Source organism: Gymnogyps californianus, chromosome 1 (genome assembly GCF_018139145.2).
Source record: "Gymnogyps californianus isolate 813 chromosome 1, ASM1813914v2, whole genome shotgun sequence".
Classification (NCBI taxonomy): Eukaryota; Metazoa; Chordata; class Aves; order Accipitriformes; family Cathartidae; genus Gymnogyps; species Gymnogyps californianus.
In genome coordinates this window covers 22,713,460-22,737,404 of record NC_059471.1, presented here as the reverse complement: position 1 = coordinate 22,737,404, position 23,945 = coordinate 22,713,460, and the positions used below count along the sequence as shown (strand labels likewise).

General features: G+C 49.0%; 1 protein-coding gene across 1 annotated transcript; it reads right to left on the bottom strand.

The window, feature by feature from the left end:
• Positions 1-775: 775 nt before the first annotated feature.
• GSX1 (GS homeobox 1) lies at positions 776-1,990 on the bottom strand. The gene is made up of 2 exons (XM_050914898.1): positions 1,600-1,990; positions 776-1,131 (listed from the first exon to the last, which is right to left on the bottom strand). The coding sequence occupies exons 1-2, from the start codon at positions 1,988-1,990 to the stop codon at positions 776-778; spliced, it is 747 nt and encodes a 248-aa protein (XP_050770855.1).
• Between the last annotated feature and the right edge of the window lie 21,955 nt (positions 1,991-23,945).

The window sequence follows — 23,945 nt, the reverse complement described above, 5'->3', positions numbered from 1 at the left end:
CCGGTCCCGATCCCGGTTCCGGTCCCGGTCCCGGTCACGATGCCGGGCTACAGCGGACAGGGATGGAGAGCGACGGTGCTCCCGGCGCACGCCCGCGGACACCGAGCGGCTGCTTTCTACGTGAGGGGAGGGAAATAAACCACCAACGAGCTTTTATTGTTATCATCATCATTATATTCATCGCCATCGTCGTTTCTCTGCACATAAATAAATAAATAAATATCTCCCGGGGGGAGGGAGGGGGACGGAACGATACAACCACAGCTGCGCGTCCGGCAGCGACGAAGTCGAAACAAAACCGATAACAATTTTGGAAAGAAAGAAAAAAGAAAAAGATAATAACCCAAACAGCCCCCGCCCCTCCCCGTCCGCCGGCTTTCGGTCACCGCCGAGTTACCGGAGGGAGCCCCGGGACAGCATCCCTCCAGACGGCCCGTACCGCCCGCCGCCGCGCAGCATCCGCGCCTGTCTCGGTGCGCGGGGATGTCTGTGAGGAGCCTCTCGGGCTCGGGGCTGCGCCTGCGGGGAGACAAGTGAGACAGCACTACTGGGGGACTCCTGGGGTCCTAGGGAGCAGTTTATTTACAACAGGGCGCACGGACACTCGCCCCCATGGGCCGGGGGTCTAGAAAGGCGAGAAAGTCCTTTGTAAATTACACAGATTATACAAAACGATATAAAATCCTTCGGCTGCATGTCAGCACCGGAGCAGGCAGGACTCCCCTTCCTGCTCTCGCCACAGTTCCTGGGGAGCCGGGGTGGGCGTGCGGGGGGGCTAGGGGGTGACTGCGAGGCCTCTGTCGTCCTTCCCCGAAGAGGACGGAGACATGCGCGAGTCCTCGTCGTCTTCCGAGCACTTGGTGGTGGAAAGGGACGAGCATTTGCAGCTGTGCCCCCCTCCCCCGCCCCGGTGGGAGCTGCTTTTGCCTTCTTTCTTGTGCTTGACCCGTCGGTTCTGGAACCAGATCTTCACCTGCTTCTCGGAGAGGTTCAGGTAGGTGGCGATCTCGATTCGCCGCAGCCGGGAGAGGTACATGTTGGAGGCGAACTCCCTCTCCAGCTCCAGGAGCTGCGTGCTGGTGAAGGCGGTGCGCATCCGCTTGCTGCTGGGCAGCTGGCTGGACGTGCTGTCTGCGGAGCGGAGCGCACCGTCAGGACCTGCCGGACCCGCCGCCGCCGCCCGCCCCGCAGCGCCGAGCACCCCGCCGGTCCTCGCCGAGCGCACCCGCCGCCCGCTCGGGGGGGGCCGCAACCCTCCCTCCCCCGGGGGAACGGTGAACCGGCAAGCGGCTGCCGGGCTGGAGCCCGAGCTCACGGGGTGCCGGGGCCGCCTCCCCCCGTTCCCACCGCCTGGGTCGGAGGCTCGGCGGGCAGCGGCGGGGCTTCCCCTACGCATCCCCCGGGGGCACCGGCAGAGAGAGGTGCCGGGACTCCCCGTCCAGCCTGCGGGCGCTGGGCAGGCACCCCCCGCCCTGTGTGCCTTCGGCAGGGTCCCGCCTCCCCCCTTCCCCCGGGATCCCCATCACCTCCCCGCAGCGACCACCGTTAGCATGCAGGCGTCCGCCCCCCCCCCCCCCCCCATCCCCGTGCCCCCCTTACCCACGGAGATGCAGTGGAACTGCCGGGGGTCGGGCAGCGGGTAGGCGCCCTGGTAGAGCGCCGGTGCGTGCCCGACGCTGACGGCGGAGACGGAGTGCTGCTGGCGGGCCAGGGGCGAGTGGCAGTACTGGGAGCCGAAGGGGGGGAAGGAGGCCTTGATGAGGGGGATGGCGGGCGGCGGCGGGTGCAGCTGGGAGGCGGTGACACAGAGCGGGCAGACGCAGAGCAGCCCGGCCTTGCGAGCGTGGCAGGCGCCGGCCGGCAGCCCGGGCAGCGGGTGCGAGGGGTGCACGGCGTAGGGGAAGAGCGGCGGCGGCGGCGGGCTGCCCTCCCCCTTCTTCTCGCCCGCCTCCCGCAGCACCAGCGAGTCCACCAGGAAGGAGCGCGGCATGGCCCCGCGCAGCGCCCGCGCAGCGCCCGCGCAGCACCCGCGCAGCACCCGCGCAGCGCCGCTGGCCAGCCCGAGTGGTGCTGAACGGCGCCCGCCCGCCCGCTTTAAATAGCGCCCGCGCCATGTGATGGCGGCGCCGGGGCGCTCAATAGGCTTTCTGTGCCTCTTCTCTTGGCATTCACGCCGCACGCTCCCTCATTATTTCCCTTGTTAACTAAATGAACTGCATAATGTACTCTATTCTTGTCGACCCCACCCACGCCGTAGCAGGCGGCCTCTCCCCTCCTCTCCCTTTGGCGGGGTTATTTTCTCATTCTCTCGCGATTTAATATTCTTTTCTTTCTCTTTATCGCTCTCCTTCGCTTCCAGCCCAGCTTTCAGCCCGCTCCCCCTTGTTTATTTTGCCGGCTGCGGCCGCGGTCTCCGCCGGCGCCCGCTTCCCCTGCCAGCCCCCCGGCGCCTTTCCCACCTGTGGCACCAGGTCGGCCCCCCCAGCCCCGCCGGCCTCTCTCTCTCCCCTCGCCGCCGGGCTGCTTCGTCCTCGTTACCGTGACCGCCGCCGTCCCCAGCCCCGCGTCTTTGTTCCCATGCCGGTGCCGGGACCTGCCGCTTACCGCTGTCGCCGCCGTCGGGCGAAACCCCCGGCCGCCGAGATGTGCCAGCCGGTGCTCCACCGGCAGGCACATCCGCCCGGCCCTTGCGTGGGCGTGGGCGCCTGGGCACGGATAACGGCCCCGGAGCGCCACAAGCAGCGCGGGTGTGATGGTGCGGGTAGAGAAACCCCGACACGCAGATACCGCTCCGTGTCGGCGGCACCCACGGCGAGCGCCTGGGCGGAGGGCGAAGAGGCGCTCGGCACACTCCGCACCTCTTCATACCGGGTCCCTCTGCCCGGTTTTAGGGGTAACACCCGCCATCCCACCGTCGCCCTCCACGTGCGGCGGCCCCGGCCCCGGCCGCGCTCGCCCGTCCCCGCACCGCCCGCGCCCCGGCACGGCCGCGCCGCGCACAAGCGCGCCGGGAAGTCCCTGGGGCTGCGGGGACTGACAGGGGAACGGCTTGTTTCTCCCGTGCCGTGAGATTTAGCTTAAACACAGCGGCGGTGTCCGGATTTCTTAGCGCAGGGATCTGCAAAACTTCCAGCGGGGTCCAAAGCTCGTTTCTGCGCGTTCGTCTGAGCTAACGCGCACCGGCGCTTCCCCGCGCAGCGGCACGCCGTCCGCGCAGGAGCTCTCGGCTTTGGGCTCCCTGGAGCTTGTTGACTTTGTAGGTGAATAAGGAATGCTAACAAGTAAGGAAAAAAAAAAAAATCGTCGGGATACATTTTCTTCCCCGATCTTCCCGTTTAATATACGGGAAAAAAAGACAAACGCACCGTCCGACTCCCGTCAAAATGTGGGAAGATTTCTCCCTACAGTAATCTGCCCGCCTCAAAAACAAATGGACTTTTTTAAATGACGGGAAGGAAAAGCCTTGAAAGCAGTGTACTCCCGTGTCTCTGGCTTGCGCAGAGGCTGTTCTTGCCTGCAGTCGCATTTCTCACTGAAATCTATGGGAGTTTTGCCGAGATACTGTTGATGCCCGAGCCTAGAAATGTACGTATGCGCACAAATAAACGGCGAAAAATACACAGCGAACAAAAACGAATACTAGTAAAAACTCAGTCCCGCAATGATTTAGAAAGGATTTCCAAGTGTCCTTCCCCTGAAAGCGTTAATGGGGTTTGGATTTTTTTTTTGTTTTGTTTTGTTTTGTTTTGTTTTGTTTTTAAGGAACTGGTAATTTAAAACATTTTCCGCCGGAGCTGGCGCCCGAGACGGGGCATCTCTCCCCGCTGAGAAGTGGCCAGCCGCCGAGGGGGGGCCGGTTCAGCCTCAGCCCGAGGGACTCCCGCTGCCCAGGGGCTGAACCCCAGGGCTCCGTGTTGCAGGGAGGCAAAGGGTTAACAGCTCCTGAATGCACACCAAGCCCAAAGCTACTGGGAAAGAATATCCAAAAAAAATAACCAGTTTTTTTTTCCAGCCGCTGGACCTTATTGAATGTCATTGAAGAAAGTTTTGAATGCCAGATAAAGAGAGGCGAATTAAAGTGTGTGACAGCAGAGGATAAGCAAACACAAAGAGAACTCTGTCACACTTTGGGCAAAATCCGTGGGCTTTTTACCAAGCCTCTTCGCTATGATTGAATTAAGTAATAGGAAAACATTTTCTTTCAGTTTAGAGCCATTAGACAAAAACTTCAAAGCGAATAACACTTTTTAATGTGCAGCCCAACAATGGAATCTGTTTTGTGCTGAAATGTTTAAATGGTTTGTTGTGCAACTGTGGGCTGAAATAACCCAGACTGCAGCAAAATAGCATCCTTCAGGCCGTTTTATGAGCGCTTGAAACTAGCACAGACCTTTAATCCCAGCGCTTTATAAACTAGCCTCCGCTGTCTTTTCCGCCCCCCTCCCCATTTTTTTTAATTTTTTTTTTTTTCAATAGGGGAAATTCGCCTCGTATGTTTGCTATCTCGAAGCGATCGCCGCTAAACGAAAACGGCACCGGGAGCGGGGAAAGACAGCCGCCGACGGGGTACGCGCTGCAGGCGGCGCGGGGGACGCGGGGGGCGCGGGGGGGAGCCCCCTCCCCGGGGCTGCGGGGTGGCCCCCGCCGGGACCTGCCTCTGCCTGCGCGGCCGCACGCCCCGCTCCGCCGCACGCCGCCGGGCTGCCCCGGCCCCGCGGGGGGTCGTGCCGGGACAGGGTCCCCGGTGCCACCGGGAAGTGCCGGCGCTTGGGCTCCGGAGGGAGAGAAACGCCGGGTGGTAAAGGCTACCCCCGCGCCCTGCGCTCGCTGTCACACCCCCCGAAGAAGGGGATGGGGAGAGGGAGGCATTAGGGTGCGCATCAGCTGGGGGGACCCTCAATGAAGGGAGGGTCAGGTATCATTGCGGGGGATGAAGCAGAGAGAGGGCAAAAGCGTTAGCACTGACTGACGAGTGTCTTCCCCCTTGGGGGTAGGGGGGCTATGGCACCGCTGCCTGCGAGGGGAGAAGGTGTCACACTGCCACTGCCCGGGGACAGCTGTGTGGACATCGGCTGGGAAGAGGTCCCTCATCATTTTGAGGGACCAGCCATTGCCTTTTGTGACAAGGCCCTCACTCTCCGGGGTAGTTGCCATTGATATCTGGGGGTGGGAGGTGACACACACCATCAATCCCTAAGGAGAGCATGGAGAGGTGCATTACTTTGGGGACGTGAGGATGGGATCCTGCTGCGGTGGGATGGAACCACTATTTCCAAGGAGACCATGTCCTTGGTAGCTGAGAATGGCTGACGATTTGTGGGTGACTGTAATATTCCCCAGCCTAGCCCGAGAAATTATTTTCTAATGGCAAACAACAAAACGTAAATCAAAGCCAATATTGAACTACAAGCCACACACCGTGTGGTGGATTGTCCAAAGAATGTGCCTTTTTACATGGGACAAACACACCCAGGAGCAAGCCTGTAAGGTACCTGTGCACCTTAACTTGTCCACAGAATGAATCTGAGTTTACTTGAGTAACCAGAAATATATTTTTAAAAAATCACTCCTCTATCAGCAAAATTGATTTTTGTGGCTGCTGTACTTTCCTCATTGGTCTCTTGCTTCATTGAGCAGGACTAACTGCATGAACAGATATCCAAAACATGTTATTTTTGGCTTCTGACTCAAACTGTACTCTGTACAGAATGAATGTTTCCTCATGGGCTTATCTTGCACACTGACACAACAGTGCCTGTGTGACCAGACAGTTTTGCAGTGTTTATTTCCACAGCATCTCAGAGGAGAGGCAGAGCAAGCTCCCTTCTGCTGATGGACCACCAAGGTGAAGTGATGAGGGCTGGTACGTATCTGGGACCAGCAGAAGATGATGCTTGTGGAGTGCGCATGTCACACTATGTTTATGTGAAGCTCAGTGTCTGAAAACTGCAGTGTGTATTTTGTGCACTGACTTTGGTCAAAAGCTGGAAGCGTTTGGCACTCTCAAAGTCAGGGTTCAGGGAAGGGAAGCAGTCAGTGAGACAATGAGAAGAATACAGGTATTGAGTATCTGCAGGAAAAAAATATCACTTTTTATTATGTGCTCAGTGATCTGCTTTGCACTGTCTGTGAATACCATCAGAGAAGCAGAAATAAAACCCAGTCTGAACACAGGCCACATCGCATCAGACCAGAAGCTCATCTACAGCCATAACTTCCCTGCAGCAGTGGTTGTAGTGGAAGTCTAAGGAAGTCTATGGGAAAAGGACAAGTGGAGAGTGATCCTTCCGTGGTTTACTCCTGGCCTCCAGTGATCCACAATGCAAGGGCTTCCAGAAACATAGGTTATATGTTTGTGTTTAATTCCAGTTCTTCCAAACTGAAGGCAAAGCCACAGCTTTCTTTGTCATGAAGTTGCCCTATGTTTTCCTTCAGCTCTTGTCTTATCTATCAATTCCTTCCAAATTTATCATTGTATAAATTTGGTAGTCTACCAGCAATGGCCTTCACCATGCAGCCTTGCTACATTTCCATCATAGTTCATCCAGTTTCATCTAGTTTCCGTCACAAGCTATCAAGGCAATAATTAATTTATGCCAGTAAAACCTGTGCCACAGGAGGACCAAATCAAAGCTGCCTGTTTCCAGGACCTGTATTTTTTTCCTTTGATCACTTTCAACAGCAGATTATCTAGGGTAGAGATTTGCCATTTAGCTTTTCTTCAGGCCTGTTGCTTGCTAACAGGCTAGGTCTATAAGGGAATCCTGTAACCATCTTCTAAGAAGACAGTTTGCTGCTCTGTTTCTCCTCCTTGATTTGGCCTTTCACTCAGGAGGAGGTGTCAAAGAAGTAGTTGGACAGAAATGGTGAAAAAGTAACAGAAAAGGTAGGAACATGTAAAATACACAATTTAAAATAGCCTTTTGCTTTTATAGAGAGACCACATTTCAAATTGCTGGTGACCTTGTAAGACAAAAGGACACACAGGATGGAGAAGTCCTTGAGAGTAATGAAGACAAGGAATTGCAAAAAGGAGCTGGATATGAGTTCTGCCAATCTGGTTAAACTATTAAATCATTACATATGGTAATTCATATGATGAAATAGATATGGTCCTTCAACCTCAGAATCCATCCTGTTTCCCAGACATTTTTGATTGTCTTCTTTCTCCAAATTTCTCACCTTTATGTATGCTGAGTCCTTTACAAACTGAAAATTTTTGAGGTTGTCAGTCTGCTCTTTGGGAACATCCAAGGGGAAATTCTATCATCTCATATGGTAAGAGACTATATCGTATCTGTTATTTATATGAAGCATTTGAACAGTTTTCTGCAGTCTGATGAACTTCTTTGCAGATTTTAATCACATTCATGTGGCAAGTACTCAACAAATCATATTGATCTGTAGCATGTCTACTTGGGATTATGGATACACTGGTTTCAGTGTTGGCTTCTCGTCCCCCTGCCTGGCAGATTTGGAGGGTTCTGCAGTGATTGTGGTTATTGCTGAATGAGACATCTGATCAGTGCGTTCTGTGATGGAAGAGACACAAATAAAGGTCTATTAGAGTCGCTGTTAAAGATCTTTCTTCAACTTCTTCTAAGTGAAGTTGTACAGGAAGCTGATAAGAAAAAGCAGGATTTCCCTGTCATTTGAAAAAGAATACCAAAGAGCTGAAGACGTTGGAGTCAATAAAGGCACTCAAGATCAAACTCTGCTTGGAAGACTATCAGGACTTAAACTTCCCAGACAGAGTTCCCCAACACACAGAAGACATTTCCTAGGTGGTTTTGCAATGCTGCTATACAGCCACATGCAGAAACACACCATGAGTGTTGCCAAAGGAGGAGTATGGCAAATGGGACAGGGTGTTTTCCTTTGGATCAATGGCTGGTAGGTTGTGCACGGTGAGTGGCAAGGGTTGTGAGAAAAGAAGGAAGCTTGCTTGCCTGCAGCAGGGTTTCCTGGCCGCTGCTGGTGGTGTAGTGACAGAGCCTGAAAGTTGCAAATGAGAACTGTGTAGCTCAGTTCCTTCTTTGATGTTGGCAAATGCATGTTCCTCAAGTGTTTATCACACATGAATGTGAAATGATTATCTTAGATGTTTATTCAGCTTGTGTAAAGCAGACCTCACCAAGGTATGTTAATTCCTTTAACTTGCCAGTCCTGGCGGTAGACTGAGAAGAGGAACACTCTGAACTGACAAAACAATTTTCTTCTTTTTATTACATTTTGAAGAATTAAGACCCCCTTTTGAATACAGTACAGCATTCTGAATATATTAGGTTACATGTGTTTGTGTTTGCATATCTGGATATGAACTTGTGTATTATACTATTAAATATATCAATCAATATATCAAGCGTATAGGATGGGAGTGTACAGCCATACACAACCATATTGTAGCAATTTTATAGAAATAATTTCCTGGAAGCTGAGCACAGTCATTTGTTGACCTCCTTGTATTTGCATGGCTATCTTCCAGTACACAGCAGAATATTTTTTAGAGACACAAAACAAGCATTAGTTAACAAAAACACCAATATGGATATCCAAGTCTGTGTATGACAAACGTACGTGATGGCACTGCATTTTTTGCATATTTCAAATGCAAGTAAAGCCTGCGAACCTCATTCTTCCACTTTCTTTTTTTTTAAGTATAATGACCCAACACATACAAAGTTTGGATTTGTAGTTGTTATAGTTTGTCCTGGGCTAGTAACAGACCTAGGAAGTCTCCTACTCAAAACATGAACTTCAGAAATCTGACTTGTGCTTCACACCCTTTTGCTGTTAGATCTTCATCTTCCACATTTGGAGAGTGGTGTCAAACACTCTCCTGTCCTGTGGCCCTGTGTATCTGGTGTGCAGCATCACAGCTGTGCTACTACTGGGGATGTGCATGAGCAAGGAGGCTTAAAGTTTCTCTTGAAGGAACTCATTTCTTGCCTTTAGTCTAATGCCCCAGTCCCTCCCATCATGGGCTAAGGTGGTACCCTCCATCGTGCTTTGGAGATACTGTCCATCACATGATCCCAAGCAGAGCTGTCTTATGTTTTGGGAAGATAACCCAAAGCTGTGTGCTCTGATAGCTCTATGAAAGCCATTATCCCAAGTTACAGGCCTTATGCCAGTGAAGTTCAATGGGAAGACAGCACACCCCAAAATACAAGTTAGATATCGTGGACTTCCGGGATCCCACAGAGCTTGTCAGACCGTTGAACTTCAACTCTTGCAGTTTGTGTGAAATACTTACCTGTGAAAGGACGAATTTACAAAATGCTTAGAATTTCTTAAAGAACAGTCTAGTTCTTTTTTAATGTTTAAAGTATACACACAGTAGCCAATGACCTCCAGCATTGTGTGGAGGGTGAGATACACTAGATTTCTTTCCATATGTGAGATGATACATTTGTGACAGTATAAATGCTTATTGGCAGCCATTCAAAATACTCTTTATCCCCCTGTTAGAAAAGGAATAATCTTAGTCAAACTTTATTCTCCATGTAGTGCTACTGTGGGTACATAAACTCCTCTGAGTGTGTTACCTTCCACTGTACCTATTACAGACATACAGGGAATGTGCTGTTTTAAGAGGAGGGAGTCTACATAAGAGCTGGGCACCCTTGACTCCCTTTGTAGTCAGCGGGGAGAAACAGGTACTTGCAGGGAGGGATTCATCTGGCTTACTTCATAAGTCCCTAAAATGAAATAAATCTCCCCAGAAATGCCTGCCTGGCACTACAGAGAATCCTAAATGCTTAACCCAGATGCACGTGTCCAGGTGAAGCCCACTCGTGCTGTCTCTCTGTACTGCTCTGTCTCAGCTGTTGCCTTTTCTCATGGATGGAAGCTGCAACTCTTTGGAGCATGGACTCTCCAGAAGCCATGGGGTTGCACAGTGTGGTAGCCAGGAGCAGGCTGTGAGGAGCCTGTCTACTCCATGGCTTCTCCCACTTTTGGCTTCTACCCTTGAATCATCGCTCTTCTGATACCTTTGGCAGCTTGTATAGCTGAGGTCAGAGCCCTTTAACTCCACCCCTGTCCCAGAGTATGGAAACTAGAACCCTGTGTCTTAAAAAATATGTCCTGGGAGACTGCAGCGATCCATTAGATTTTAGCCAGACATTCCCCTTTACTCTGTATTTTATAAATTTTCCCTCCAGTTTTCCAACTTCACTCCTTCTTTGGATGCTCTCCTTACTTTTCCTCCACTTCTTCAGTGTGTCTATCATTTTCTCCATCACCATCTTCACTCGCTGTCTTTGTTTTCTCCTCTTCAGCCAGATCACTATCTCAGTAAATGGAGCAATTCTTCTAATAGCTTTTCATGCAGAAGTGTGAGAGAAGAGGTCTGAGTTTGGATGAATGAAGTCTTCCAATTATCCCCACCAAAAGATCAAACTAGGAGGGAGGGCAAACAGGATTGATAGTATCTTCTCCAAATTTTTCGCTTTGCCCAGACACAGGGCTAGTGAAAAAAAAAGAATATGCCATAAAAGGATAGCATTTTGTCTGCTGCAGATTAGGAGACTCTACTGTCTTGACCACAGACACATAAAATGAAATGATAAATTTATCTCATCATAAAGAACAGGCTGAGGGAAAATCAATGTTGCAATCAAGTAAGATGAGGAGAGAAATTTCAGAAATTTCTACAGATGTCAGGAGACCAGTTGTGCCCAGAGATAAATAAATACTTAGACCCAGTCTTCAGCACCAATTGAAAAAACTCAGCAGTTGCACAAACCATGAATTTTTCTTCTTGAGAGATTTTAATCAAACTTCCACTTGTTCTTTTTTCATGCCTAAGCTTAGATCAATTATTGAAATAATTTCCTTCATGGTTAAAAACAGCTGGAAAGGGATTGGAAGTGGGGAGGACGTCAGAACCCTCCACATGCAGGCTGGCTTTTGGTGTGTTCATCGATACACTTAATGTACAGACAACAGCACCTAGGAGATCTTCTTTGCTAAGTAGTATCCTGGCCAGGTAGCTTAAGGAAAAAACAGGGGACTCTTTGCAGGCAGAACGTTGTTATTATGGCAATGTCTGAAGGGTAAAACTATGGCCAATACATGTCCTCCAGTTGTTGCGTCATTAAAATAGCCACAGATTTGGCTTGACCAGAGAAAGCAGGGTCACATAAAGGAGCTTATGCATCCTGGCAAATGCTCACCAGTATTGTCATCACATAGACACCTCTCCCCCGGCCACCTCTGGGCCTGGCAGGAGGCGTGCAGTGCAGAGTCCTCTCTGCAGCCTTTCTGCTACCCATGAAGACTCTTCAGTACTGTGAAAGGCAGAGCAAGGAAAAGCGGCACTAAACCTCCTACCTGTGTTTTCAGTTTTACCCCCTTTAACAGATGAGATGTCCTACAGCAAGAAAAATAGACTGGAGCATGTCTGCCATGAATTTCCATCTCATTCTTCCCGTGGGCACTCGCTATGTTTCATTTCATCAAATCTCTTCCTTTCCAGCAGTATAACCAACCTCATGTCAAGAAAGATCCTCCTCCCTTCAGAAGGGATGGGAGTTTTTTTACCACCAATGGCCTCAAAACTAGATCTTTCTTTTTGGAGCGGAGAAGTGAAGGAAGGCTCCTGAGCCCAATTTGCTTTGCTGTTTTGGGCAGGATCCTGCAGCATCTCTCAGTATAGGAAGCATCTTGCTCTTAAGCAAAGGCAGCAGCACTTTGGAGGAGTCTGTGGCCAGCCGGGATACTGCTGGGCTTCTCTCTCTGGTACAGCAGTCATTTTGGTAGCTGTAGCTCACAAGTCTTGGCCTTACCATCATCCTTTTCATGAAGCTACAGTGCCCTCTCTTCCATTCACCCAGGGTACTTGACTGGGTTGATCTGTTTTAGGGTACCAACTTTTTCATCGGCTGGTCCAGCCGCGCTTTGGTCAGAGTGTTATTTTTGGCCTAGGGAAGCTCGGCTTCTCTCAGCAGAGATAACAACCAAATCATCTGCAACACTGAGTGCTTCCACAGGGAGAAAGCAATCCTACAGCTTTCCCTTATTTTAGACATTCTGGGGCAGTTAATTTTAGGCTTGATTACTAAACATTTTGCTTGCATGTACCTTTTGGCTTTACTATGGTACTTAATGTGAAAAGTTACTTTAATATACAGGATTAGCAGAAATTCCATGGGGCACAGCTGTTCAGCATCCCGTTAGGTATAGTTCACAGCGTTTATCATTTTTATAGACACACATGTATACAGAAGCAGACACTGAGCGCAAATACTTGTCTCTACCAGGGCAGCAAAGATGCAGGACTTATTTCTCACTGACTTTGGGGCTTAGGCTCTGCTCCCCAGGTGAGTCAGGACTGGAGAGGACCTGCAGGTGAATCCAGCTGCAGCTGCAGGCTGCTACTGCCCTGGCCTGGGGACATGGCCTCCTGGGGCTCTGGACCCCGCGTTGTCCCTGCCCCAGAGCCGTCATACCTGCTCCTGCACAGCCTGGGGTGGCTGGGTTAACCATCTTTTTGCAAGCTCATCGAAGTTGGATTTTAAAAGTAAAAGGAAATATCTGACAGGTTTACCCTGTGTTATTTAAGCAATAGATTCAGCACAGCACAGTTGTGTTTCTTGGAGGAAATGAAAAAGGGTTAGGAAGGAAGAGGAAAACACTATCGTAAGGAGGCATAAGTGCAGGACTTGTGTTGTCTTGTGCCCTACTGTTGCATGAGGGTGTGTATCTGGGTGTTGGTTGTTCACTCCCCTAGTGTGGTGGGTGACCCAGCAGAAACACGGTTTTCTGAGGGATCTGACTGTCCCATTTTGGAAAAATGAGTTTTCTTTAAAAGGCTCTGGCTGTGGCCCGTGGGGAGGGCAGTGCACAGTATGGCGGGCCCATCCCGGGGGCTGATCGTGGTCAGCATGCAGCAGAGGGGCCCCATCCCAGCCTGGGGTCTCCGGAGCGGAGCAGCCCCATGGCCAGCCCCGCTCCCATCAGTCACCCTCCTGCATGGCCAGCCAGGACTCCGTGCCCATGGTGGCTGGAGACGCTCTCCGGGAGTCCCTGCCACGCTTTCCCAAGCCATCCCTGGAGGGATCAGCAGTCCCAGAGCCAAGGCCGGGGTCAGAGTCTTTTGTTTCTCCCCAACAAGTTTGCAAAAGAACAAGTGGCACACACGGCGCTCCCCCGGCCCCGTGCTTGGCTTGGGGGTGCAGCCCTCTTGTTGCCCCTCGGCCTCTCCTGCTGACCTTTTCTCCTCCACCTTCTTTTCTCACATAGGGGATGTTTGTGTGTGGCTGTGAAAGGGGGTCTCCTGTTTGTCCCATGGCCATTGCCGTGCAGCACACACTGAAACGAGCTGCGGCAGGGTGAGGGCATCACTCGGGGACAGCCTCTGAGGTGCCGGGGCCGGTGGCTTTGCAACGCTTGCCGGCTAGGTTTCAGCAGCATGCAGTGCTGGCCATAGCTAGGAGCCCTCAAGCTCCGTGTCCGTGGTGGCCACAGCTCCACAACTTCTGTGTTGCTGCATATTTCAGAAAGGCTTCTCTGCCTCTTCATAGAGTAATATGATTTAGATCAACAGTAAAATCTCCCTTTGAAGGGAGACCTTCTGAGTGAATTATTGTATAGGTTGCATGTGATGATAGGGAAAAAGAGCACAAGAGTACATGTGTGTTGTACCTGTCTATTCAGGACTGTCCCAAGCTTGTCTGTAAATGAGATGCTCCTCTGAGGCAGGTGCTTGCAATCTGAATTAGATGCCAAAAATACTTTGCAGACATGACAGCTAATCCAATGTCAAGCATGCACAGAAGTAGACTGAACGCCTGGTGAAGGCTGCTTATACAGAGTCAAAGTGATGACAAATGTTTCCCTCTCCCTGAAAAACAAAGTCAAAGAAATACCAAAGATGCCAGTAAAACATTAAAAAAAAATCCAAAACACAAACACACACACAAAGGTGCAATACTTGAGGCTGAAAATCACCGTTGTGGGCCCCGTGAAGCCTATCAGCACGCAGAATATAATTCAGCTGTTTGTTCTATTATCTCAGATTGTCAGGGATGAATACAACACTCCAGTGCTCTTCTGAGACCAACTCATTCTGCAGATCCCTGGTCACTCCAGAAGCTGCTGTCAGTGGGCTCTGTGCCTGGGAAGCATTGCAGGTCCTGTCCCAGCTCTGTCCCAGCTTGTCATTTAGCACTCCTGGCTCCTTATACGTTACTAGGATCGTGAAATGAATCTTCTCTGGTCTGCATTTGTGACATTGATCCTTGTGCCCTGTGATTTGAATTTTTCAGATTTTTATTAGCACTGATGCATATTTAACAGAAGAAGAGGTGCAGTGTTTTAGAAAGATGCTCAGATAGTAGCTGATACCTGTAGCAGCTGACAAAGTTATTTTTTCAGAAAAATCAGCATGGAAATTTTTCTCAGGATTTTAAGAATAGTTTCTTTTTTTCTGTGTTTCTTTTACATTCGGATCTTATTTCTCCTGGTTATATGGGCTTGTTCAACACAGTCAATGAGGGCAAAGCAGCAGAAGTTCAACACCCCTTGCACACATCCCTTTGGTGTCCCCTCCAGCTATGCTCACGAGTGAGAAACGGGGTGTCCTGGTTTCGGCTGGGACAGAGTTAACTTTCTTTTTAGTAGCTGGTACAGTGCTGTGTTTTGGATTTAGTGTGAGAATGATGTTGATAACACTCTGAGGTTTTTCAGCAAGTAATTTTTGCAGGCTAATGCCCATCTCTGCTGAAAACCATCTCAGATTTGTGTTGAATATCATGAGAAATAATGTGGGCTACTCAAGTGGGGCATCTCCCTAGGTTTCAAAGTATAAAAATCTCAGCTGTCTGTTCCTTAACTAACATGTACCAGAAGGCTAAAGTGTTGAGCATCGCAGTGCTAGAGAAACGTGGTCCAGGGCAGCACAGCACGGTGGGGTTCAGACACATAACCAGCAGCAATAGCACACTGCAGCCTGTTGCTGTGCCGGTTTCACTTGGCCAAGTCACATATTGTCCCACTCGGAATTAAAGGACATGGAATAGACTGTCCTCAGGAAGTGGTGGTGGTGGGTGCATGGCGTTAAGTTGATTTTTCTGCTGTTTCACTGTTGACTTGGCTACCTGGGAAGCCGTGTCTGAGGTCAAGGCTGTCTGCACCTCCCTCCTGCACAAACAGAGCTCACTCACTGTGGTTGCTGGAGCAGTAAATGAAAAGGAAGTGAAAGTCACCTTTGTGGTATTGCTGGCTGGATGGTGAGAAACATGTACATTTAATTTTGCCCAAATTAGATGTGAAAACTGTTTTCCAGTCTTTACTTGAAGCTTCACTTCTGCTCACACAGACAGAGCTTGCACACAGAAAAAGGCCAAAAAAAGCACCAGCAAACTAGTGCTTGTAAGAAGGGCTTGGGACAGCTGAACGTGCACACATGTGCATGTGTGTGCACACCTGCGTGTGTTTGCAGGTCTTTTGGTACTGTGACAATGCCAATTTAGTCTTTGCCCTGAAGTCGTGGAGTTATGAAAAACTGATGTGAGACATAAATGAAGCCCTCAGTATAGATTTTCCCTATTATTTCCTACTATTTAAGTCCCTGAACCATGTAAAATACCACACTCACTAATAAAGTTTTGACTTTTCTCAGAGCATTGGGTTCTTTATGTGTCATTTCACCACTAGTAGCAGCCCAGTTCACTTTTTTGGCCAAAACAAAGTGTGTAATGTCACAATACTTTGAAATGCAACCTGCCTGCATGCACACTGCCCTTCAGTCTGTCTTTCGATGTCCATCCTCTGGCTCTTCCTTAGGCTCCTCGGGGCAGAAACCGCCTTCTGACTGGGTGTTTGTACAGCACCAGGCTCCCCCAGGGTCAGCCCCGAAAGCCTTCTATTTCCGCTAGCTAACCCTGAACCGAGGACATGGAAGCCCAAGCTGGCAGAATGACACTTCATCACAGCATTTTGCAGCTCTTCTCTCAGGTTGAGCAATCCTGGAGCAGCTCAGACATCAAATGTAAATCAAACTGGAGACAATTTTACTTTTCTCCAGCCCGGGATAGGGGTGGGAATGATGTCCTTCCCGAAATGCTGGTCAAAAAGAGCATTTTTTTCAAGCAAGCATCCTTCTTCTGTGCAGACTGGAGAGATGAGTCCAAGAAGAACAGAAGACAAAAACCTTGTGACACATTTGCATTGTTTCGTGTGCTCTCTCTTAATTCAGCATGCAGGCTGACATGGAGGAGTTTTTAACATTGAATGCTTGTGGCAGCATTTTAGATACTGAGGCAAATGATTTCTCCTACATGGGGAGCTTTTTCAGGGCAACTTATCTGGTACATCATGATCTCCCACATATTTTAGTACACACTTGTTCAGAAATATGGTATAGATCTAAAATACAGCAAATTAAGAAGAAGTGAAAGCCACAGAAAGGTGTTCTCGTTAGCACAGCATTAAAAAAAAGTGAATAATGAAGAGGATAGAGAACTCTAAAACAGACAGGGTAATTCTTTCATCATGAGATATTTATGTGTATTAAAATACATGGAAAAAAACAGGAGCTCGGTGGGTCAGAGGAGAAACCTGACTCCCTTTGGTTGCATTAGTCCCAAATCTGTGAGTGTTCCTTTGGTTGCATTAGTTCCAAATCTGTGAGTGTCCCTGGGAGGATGGCAATGCAGCTCCACTTATCACAGCATCTTGCCAAAAGCACCATGGCATGAGAGTTGGAAGAATACAGTCCAAGCAAGGCATTAGGAAATTAGTCTAAATTATTGGGTTTTCACCTCGATGACAAGGGTCTTCACCCCAGCACCCCTGCAGACCAGCATCAAAGCCAGTCTGTGCAGTGGAGCAGACCTAGGTGGGGCAGTCTCCTGTAAATGTGATATTTCTGGTGGAAAGATACTTGAAATCATAGTAAAACTGTTAGCAGACTAGAAAGCTAGCTGCAAGAAAAGATAGGAACCTCTAGTATTTGCCAACATAGCAGTGAACATATCCTTGTTAATGCTAGAGACTGGACAGAAATGGTTGGTGGCTAAATGTTTTGTGTATCAACAAATGTCTCGTTGTTCTTCCCCTCATGGCCGTGAAGAGAAGGAAAAAGCAGCTCCACTGCCCCCCTGAGAGGGACAAGCACAGACACTGTCTAAAGGTGGGTAGAGGGAATGGGTGAGCAATTGTGGTGCGTTGACCCCGGCTGGATGCCTGGTGCCCACCAAAGCCGCTCTATCACTCCCCCTCCTCAGCTGGACAGGGGAGAGAAAATATAACAAAAGGCTCGTGGGTCAAGATAAGGACAGGGAGAGATCATTCACCAGCTACCGTCACAGGCAAAACAGACCTGACTTGGGGAAATTGGTTTAATTTATTACCAATCAAATCAGAGTAAGGTAATGAGAAATAAAAATTAAATCGTAAAACACCTTCCCCTCACCTCTCCCTTCTTCCCGGGCGTTGCGGTTCAACGCCAGCCAGCAACTAAGCACCACGCAGCCACTCGCTCACTCCTCCCCGCTCCCAGTGGGATGGGGAGGAGAATCACAAAAAAAAGTAAAACTCACGGGTTGAGATAAGAATGGGTTAATAACTAAACTAAAATAAAATATAATAACAACAATATAATTTAAAAAATAACAGTAATAATTGTAATGAAAAGGAATATAACAGAAAGAGAGGGAAATTAGACCCAAGAAAAGACAAGTGATGCACAATGCAATTGCTCACCACCCGCTGACCGATGCCTGAGCAGTGATCCGCCCTTCCCGGCCAACTCCCCCAGTTTATATGGGGGGCATGACATTCTGTGGTATGGAATACCCCTTTGGCTAGTTCAGGTCAGCTGCCCCGGCTCTGCTCCCTCCCAGCTTCTTGCACACCTGCTTGCTGGCAGAGCATGGGAAACTGAAAAGTCCTTGACTTAGGATAAGCGCTACTTAGCAACAACTAAAACATCAGTGTGTTATCAACATTATTTTCATACTAAATCCAAAACACAGCACTGTACCAGCTACTAGGAGGAAAATTAACTCTATCCCAGCCGAAACCAGGACACCGGGCTTAACTTTACTCCCAATTTTCTCTACTTCCTCCCCACCAGTGGGGCAGGAGGACAGGGAATGGGGGTTGTGATCAGTTCATCACACGTTGTTTCTGCCGCTCCTTCCTCCTCAGGGGGAGGACTCCTCACACTCTTCCCCTGCTCCAGCATGGGGTCCCTCCCATGGGAGGCAGTCCTCCATGAAATCCTCCAACATGAGTCCTTCCCACAGGCTGCAGTTCTTCACGAACTGCTCCAGTGTGGGGTCCCATCCACGGGGTGCAGTCCTTCAGGAACAGACTGCTCCAGCGTGGGTCCCCCATGGGGTCACAAGCCCTGCCAGCAAACCTGCTCCAGCGTGGGCTCCTCCTCTCTCCACGGGGCCACAGGTCCTACCAGGAGCCTGCTCCAGCGTGGGCTTCCCCTGGGGTCACAGCCTTCTTCGGGCATCCACCTGCTCCGGCGTGGGGTGCTCCACGGGCTGCAGGTGGATATCTGCTCCACCGTGGACCTCCATGGGCTGCAGGGGGACAGCCTGCCTCACCATGGTCTTCACCACAGGCTGCAGGGGAATCTCTGCTCCGGCGCCTGGAGCACCTCCTGCCCCTCCTTCTTCACTGACCTTGGTGTCTGCGGAGTTGTTTCTCTCACATATCCTCACTCCTCTCTCCGGCTGCAGGTTGTTGTGCGGATTTTTTCCCCCCTTTCTTAACTATGTTATCCCAGAGGTGCTACCACTGTCGCTGATGGGCTCGGCCTTGGCCAGCAGTGGGTCTGTCTTGGAGCCGGCTGGCATTGGCTCCATCAGACACAGGGGAAGCTTCTAGCATCTTCTCACAGAAGCCACCCCTGTAGCCCCCCCACTACAAAAACCTTGCCACACAAACCCAATACAGCAATGCCATACCTGAGGGTGTGTATCCTGCTTGCCTGAGTGCAACATCTCCCTGCTGAACCACCTGCATGATGGGCTGAGGTCCCAGGTGGTGGCTTTCTGGCACTCTAAGTAAAAGAGGGCTTGAGACTCCACCAATTCACTTCACAGCAACATTTTGCGGAGTCAGTAGGTGAACCTGTAAAGGTTAAGGTCTTAGCCCATAAAGATTAAGGTCTAGCAAAATCAAGAGGTGAGTACTATTAAAGAAAATGTAACATGGAAGCCAAATACCATATACTTCTGAGGCTTCCCTCATGATTTTTGATTGCTTCAGGTTGGCAGTGTTAGACAGCTTCACAACTAGAAAGGAAAACTGCCAAAGGTTGTTTATCTAGTGTTTTCATGTCTTAAAGTTTCTTTTTCAGTATAGCTTTACAATATCCCACCACAAAAAAACCCCAACCATCACAAATCTCCCTTTTTTGAGCTGGCTGTTGCTCACCACTATTCTCCATGTGCCCATCATCACTTTCAAATGAAAACTGGCACTTCTGTAAATTGCACAGAGTGAGAGAAGAGCAACCATCAGTTTTCTCCAATTGGAATTTATGGATTATGCGTTCTTGCAGAAAAAAACAATCTCCTGAAGAGTTTAGTGGCATCTGAAAATACTAGATATTTAAATTATCATGTTCCCCACAGTTTCAACAAATACTATTTTTACTGTTTAAAATTTTATAGTAAAAAGGAGGTAATAATCAAGAGAAATTCTGCTTTAGTCATGGAAAAATGTCCCCAGCAGAGTCTCACAGAATAGCTCAGGAGAGAGAGGCACGTCTTTCATTATAATTAAAGACTAACAAAGGACACAGTGAACACCCAAACATGAGAAACATCAAACAAAAACCACCGTATTCATTTGATGTTTTTTAAAAATGGTGAATCTGGAAAAAATGAAAAAGTTTTCATAAATACATTGTTGTTCACAATGCATATCCCATTTTTTTTTATTTTCTCAGACCAATATATCGTACCTGCTCTGTCACTGCTCCTCTCTGTTGCTTCACATCAGCCTCTGGGCTTTTGGGCACAGTGGATGGCTCCTGGCATTTGTCCACCTCTGAGCCTCCAAACAGGACCAGTGCTGAGAGATTGTGGGTCCTTACAAGGGGAAAAACTACTTCATCTATGCTTCCTTGCCTCAAATTAAACTTTATTTCTTAAATATTACCACATCCTCAGGTTCCTGGTCAAATGTGCTTTGAAGTCATTGGAAGAACTGCCATTGCTTCCAATGGCTTTTGAATACCTATCACCTTGCAATGCTTTCCAGTGTTTTGTTGTTGTCCACTCTTCAATGGATTTGTTTTGTGCTGTTCTCCAAACCAGCATGAGGAATAAGGTTCAGAAGTCTCTGATCCTCCTTCCGCTTCATGGTTTATTTTCACAAAGCTTTATTTCCCATTCTGACATCAGGGGGTTCCTGGAGCGCAGTCCAGCCATCCTCCCCATGTCCTGAAAGTGCCAACAGCAACAGCAGGAGCTGCTGAGCACTTTAGGGGGCCTCCAGACAAGGGGAAGTCTTGTGTGACTAAATCCAAGGTAGGAGCTCATGTCAGGTGATACATCTTGCTTAGGATGTGTTTACATTAGCGTTTTTGTAGGGAGCAATAGCATTATTTTGAAGCAAACCCCCGACCATCTCCTCATATCACATTCGGGCTTGGTCGACAGAATGGTTTGAGTGTGTGTGAACCAGGTGCCTTTTGGAGAATAGCAAACCAGGAAGCTCTGCCCAAGAGGCACATCAAGTGGGCTACAACCCGTAAATGTGGACACGAGGATCTGAACCAGTTACTGGCCCCTCGAGAAGCAACAAAGCAGAGGCACAGTGGAGACATTTGATCCAAGGGACCATTCCAAAGCTTGTTCAGAAGATAGCCCCTCATCTGAAAATGAATGTAGAAGAAGGGGCCGCAGCACCAGAGGCTTCAGGCTACACATCTGTCCCTACTATGCTGCATCACTGCGGGGGGGGGGTGCAGCCCCAGAAGGCGAAGGGCACCCATCCATGGGGACAAGCGCATCCTCTCGGTAGCCAGGCCATTCAAATTCACCGTGCTGAGTCTGTGACTTTGTTTCCAAGTTAGCGAGCAGATGGAAAGCTGACCGACAATGGAAAAACAATACATCTAAAACCTAAATGCTGTTTTTTCTACTCCTAATAAGTGTTGAGGTTGTGACCACTTTGCTGAACAAATAACAAGGATCTGGGGCTCTAAACTCAGCTTCCTCTGCTGGGAAATCACTGACAACCAGGACTGTGACTTGCACAACACACACATCAGTCCTGGAGCAGAGGAAGCCACAATCAGTGCATAGCCTGTCCCCCTCTACCTCCACATTTGTGGTTATTTCCTGGAAGGTCACTTTTCTGAAGATTCACCTCCAAAAGAAGAGTGCGAAGAAGAGCACACACTCACTGCTATGTGCCATGGCTTCTTCTAGAGGACAATTGCCCCGCAAGCTGTGCACAATACGGTGTTTCTTCCAACACAGGAGGCTAAATCCCAAAGAGAGAATTATGAGGCGCCTGAGTCACGTTCGCTACCTCCTCATCCATGAGAGAGCAGTGCACCCAGAAGTAGGAAAGCACTGAAGAACAAGGGTATTAAAGCACAGAAACAACTGAAGTCCCATTTCAATGTTAAGTCCAGTACAATACATCCACCTTACTATACAGACCTGGTAAAATCAATTGTATTTTTACTTTTGATGACACTAGGAGTAGGAGAAGGCTCTGAATTTACAGGTTTCACACTGGCTGATATTTCACAGGTTTTGCGTATTAGTTTCATCATTAGAATAGAATGAACAGCTTTGTGAGAGATAAGGACATAAGTGCAATGCAATTAATTAATGCAATTAATAAAAAGAAAGACACTTGGCTTTCTACAGCACAAGAAGAAAACCAGACACAAATGTATTTTTGAGCTTTTTTTCTGCTTATGAAACTGTCTCAAAGGTTCCTTTGTCCACTTTCTAGATTGCTCATAGAAATGCCTTTCTCAAACAGTGATTATTCATGGTTTCACAATGGACATAGAGGTCACTATTAGAATCAAAAAATTAAAACCTCCAAATTTTTCTTTTACCATTAACTTCAAATATGGAACAAAAAAAGTCTTTATTTCCATCAATAATAGATAAGGGTCAAAGGCTACACATTAAAATCCCCTCCATTAGGCACAGTCAATTGAATTTTGAAGTTTGGTTTTCTATTCTGGAGTCTTGGTTGGGAACTAAATGTAAGAAGAAGTCACATTTCCTGGAAAAAAAAAAAGCCTGAGGACAAAGGGACCTGCTGATGAGTGTTCACATGACTCTGGGCTATGGCAGCAATACGAACCAGGTTCTGACTCTTAGCTCTAAGGAGGCAGTGATGGATGACGTCCCAGTGTGAAGGCTGAGCAGTGATAAATGAGGCAGCCGCACTGAGCACGCTCAGGGTAGCATGGTAGTTTTACAACACATCATAAAACAACACTGGCTGCTGCTTTGATGGACAAAACTCATGGAGACTGGAGAGGAAATATCAGCTGCCTGTGATAAAGCATTGGGAAGGTCTGGCTGGCAACTAAATGCAAACAAGAGCACCTTTGCTGGTGCCTCTGCTGGGAGAGCAAGAACAGCCATTTGGTAGGTAAAGACAGCTCGTGCCTTTGCTCTGTGGATGGCCGTTGTGGGGCTGTGGGTGAAGAACGCTGAGCAACACAGGAGAGAAAGCCTCTGAGGTATTTTGAGGCTTGGTCTTAGGCACACAGGCATGGTGGGACACTTGGGACCTTGCTCCCGGACTTTGGAAAGAGATGGGTGCCAAAACTGGGTGGTAAAAAATTCAGAGAGATTAACTGAGTGTGGGTCCAGGTTTGCATCGGTTCTTTCAGTGGATTTTCCATGTTGAAGATACGGGCCCTCAAGCCTGGGTGAGAGGAGAGTGGCCAGCTGATACATCTCCGGTCACAGGGGACCCATCTCTGTGACCTGCAACTCTGCAAAAGCAACCAGGGCCAGAGCTGGGTCTGGCTGAGGTGGGGAGGTGGTGCAGGCAGTGGGAGGCAGGAGGGAAAGAGGAGTTGAGGTGTAATCAAAGTAACAGCCCTTTGCTAATGCCCGTTCCATTGTCTTGGCTGTTGTCCATGCATGGCACAGAGTGGCACGGTAAGTAAGGAGCCCTGATGCAGTGAAAGCACCTCAGCGAGTGGGAGTTCAAGGCACTGAAGCATGAGCTTAGCAGAACAAACACTGACTAGGTTTGTGGCGGAATATAACACCAAACATACAATCTCCGACACACAGAAGCTAGAAACGGGAAGCGGGAGGAAGGGGGAGGCTAGCTGAACCTCACTGCCAAATGGGAATCAGCAGTAGATACCCTCTGAAGCTGGCCCCAGCCATTCCCTGGAAGTACAGGGGCGTTCCCCTCTGCCTGGCAGTTACCTAAACATAGCGGATACTAAACCTCCTTCACAGACCTCCAGAAACACCTGGCATACTCAACTATATAAGGATGGGAGTCATCACATCCACCCTTGGCTGCCCAGAATGTTAGAGTCAAGAGGAAGCGAGTCAGCTGGGCTCCTGCTGTAGCTCGTGGAGAGAGGTAGGCATCTCCAGCTGGCAACTAATCCCCCGGCAGGGCAACCTCGTTTCCCTAGGACCCCACCCCAAAACTCAGCCACATATATCATCTGTCAGAGTCACACTCCACCTCTGAGCAATGACTGTAACCACACTGCAATTACATTACCCAAGGCTGCAAACTCTCCTGCACGTGCCTGGCTTTCCACATGTGAGCATGTGGTAAATTCGACATGAAGTTAAGAAGATGCATCAGTCATTGCATTATCAATGACTAAATTGATGAACCTGAATTATTAGTACGGATCCTATGTAAAAACTATGAAAATAAATAGGTTCATGCAATACTGAGGTCATATGCTGAGCACTATAACGATCTTCAGCTGATTAATTTTCATATTA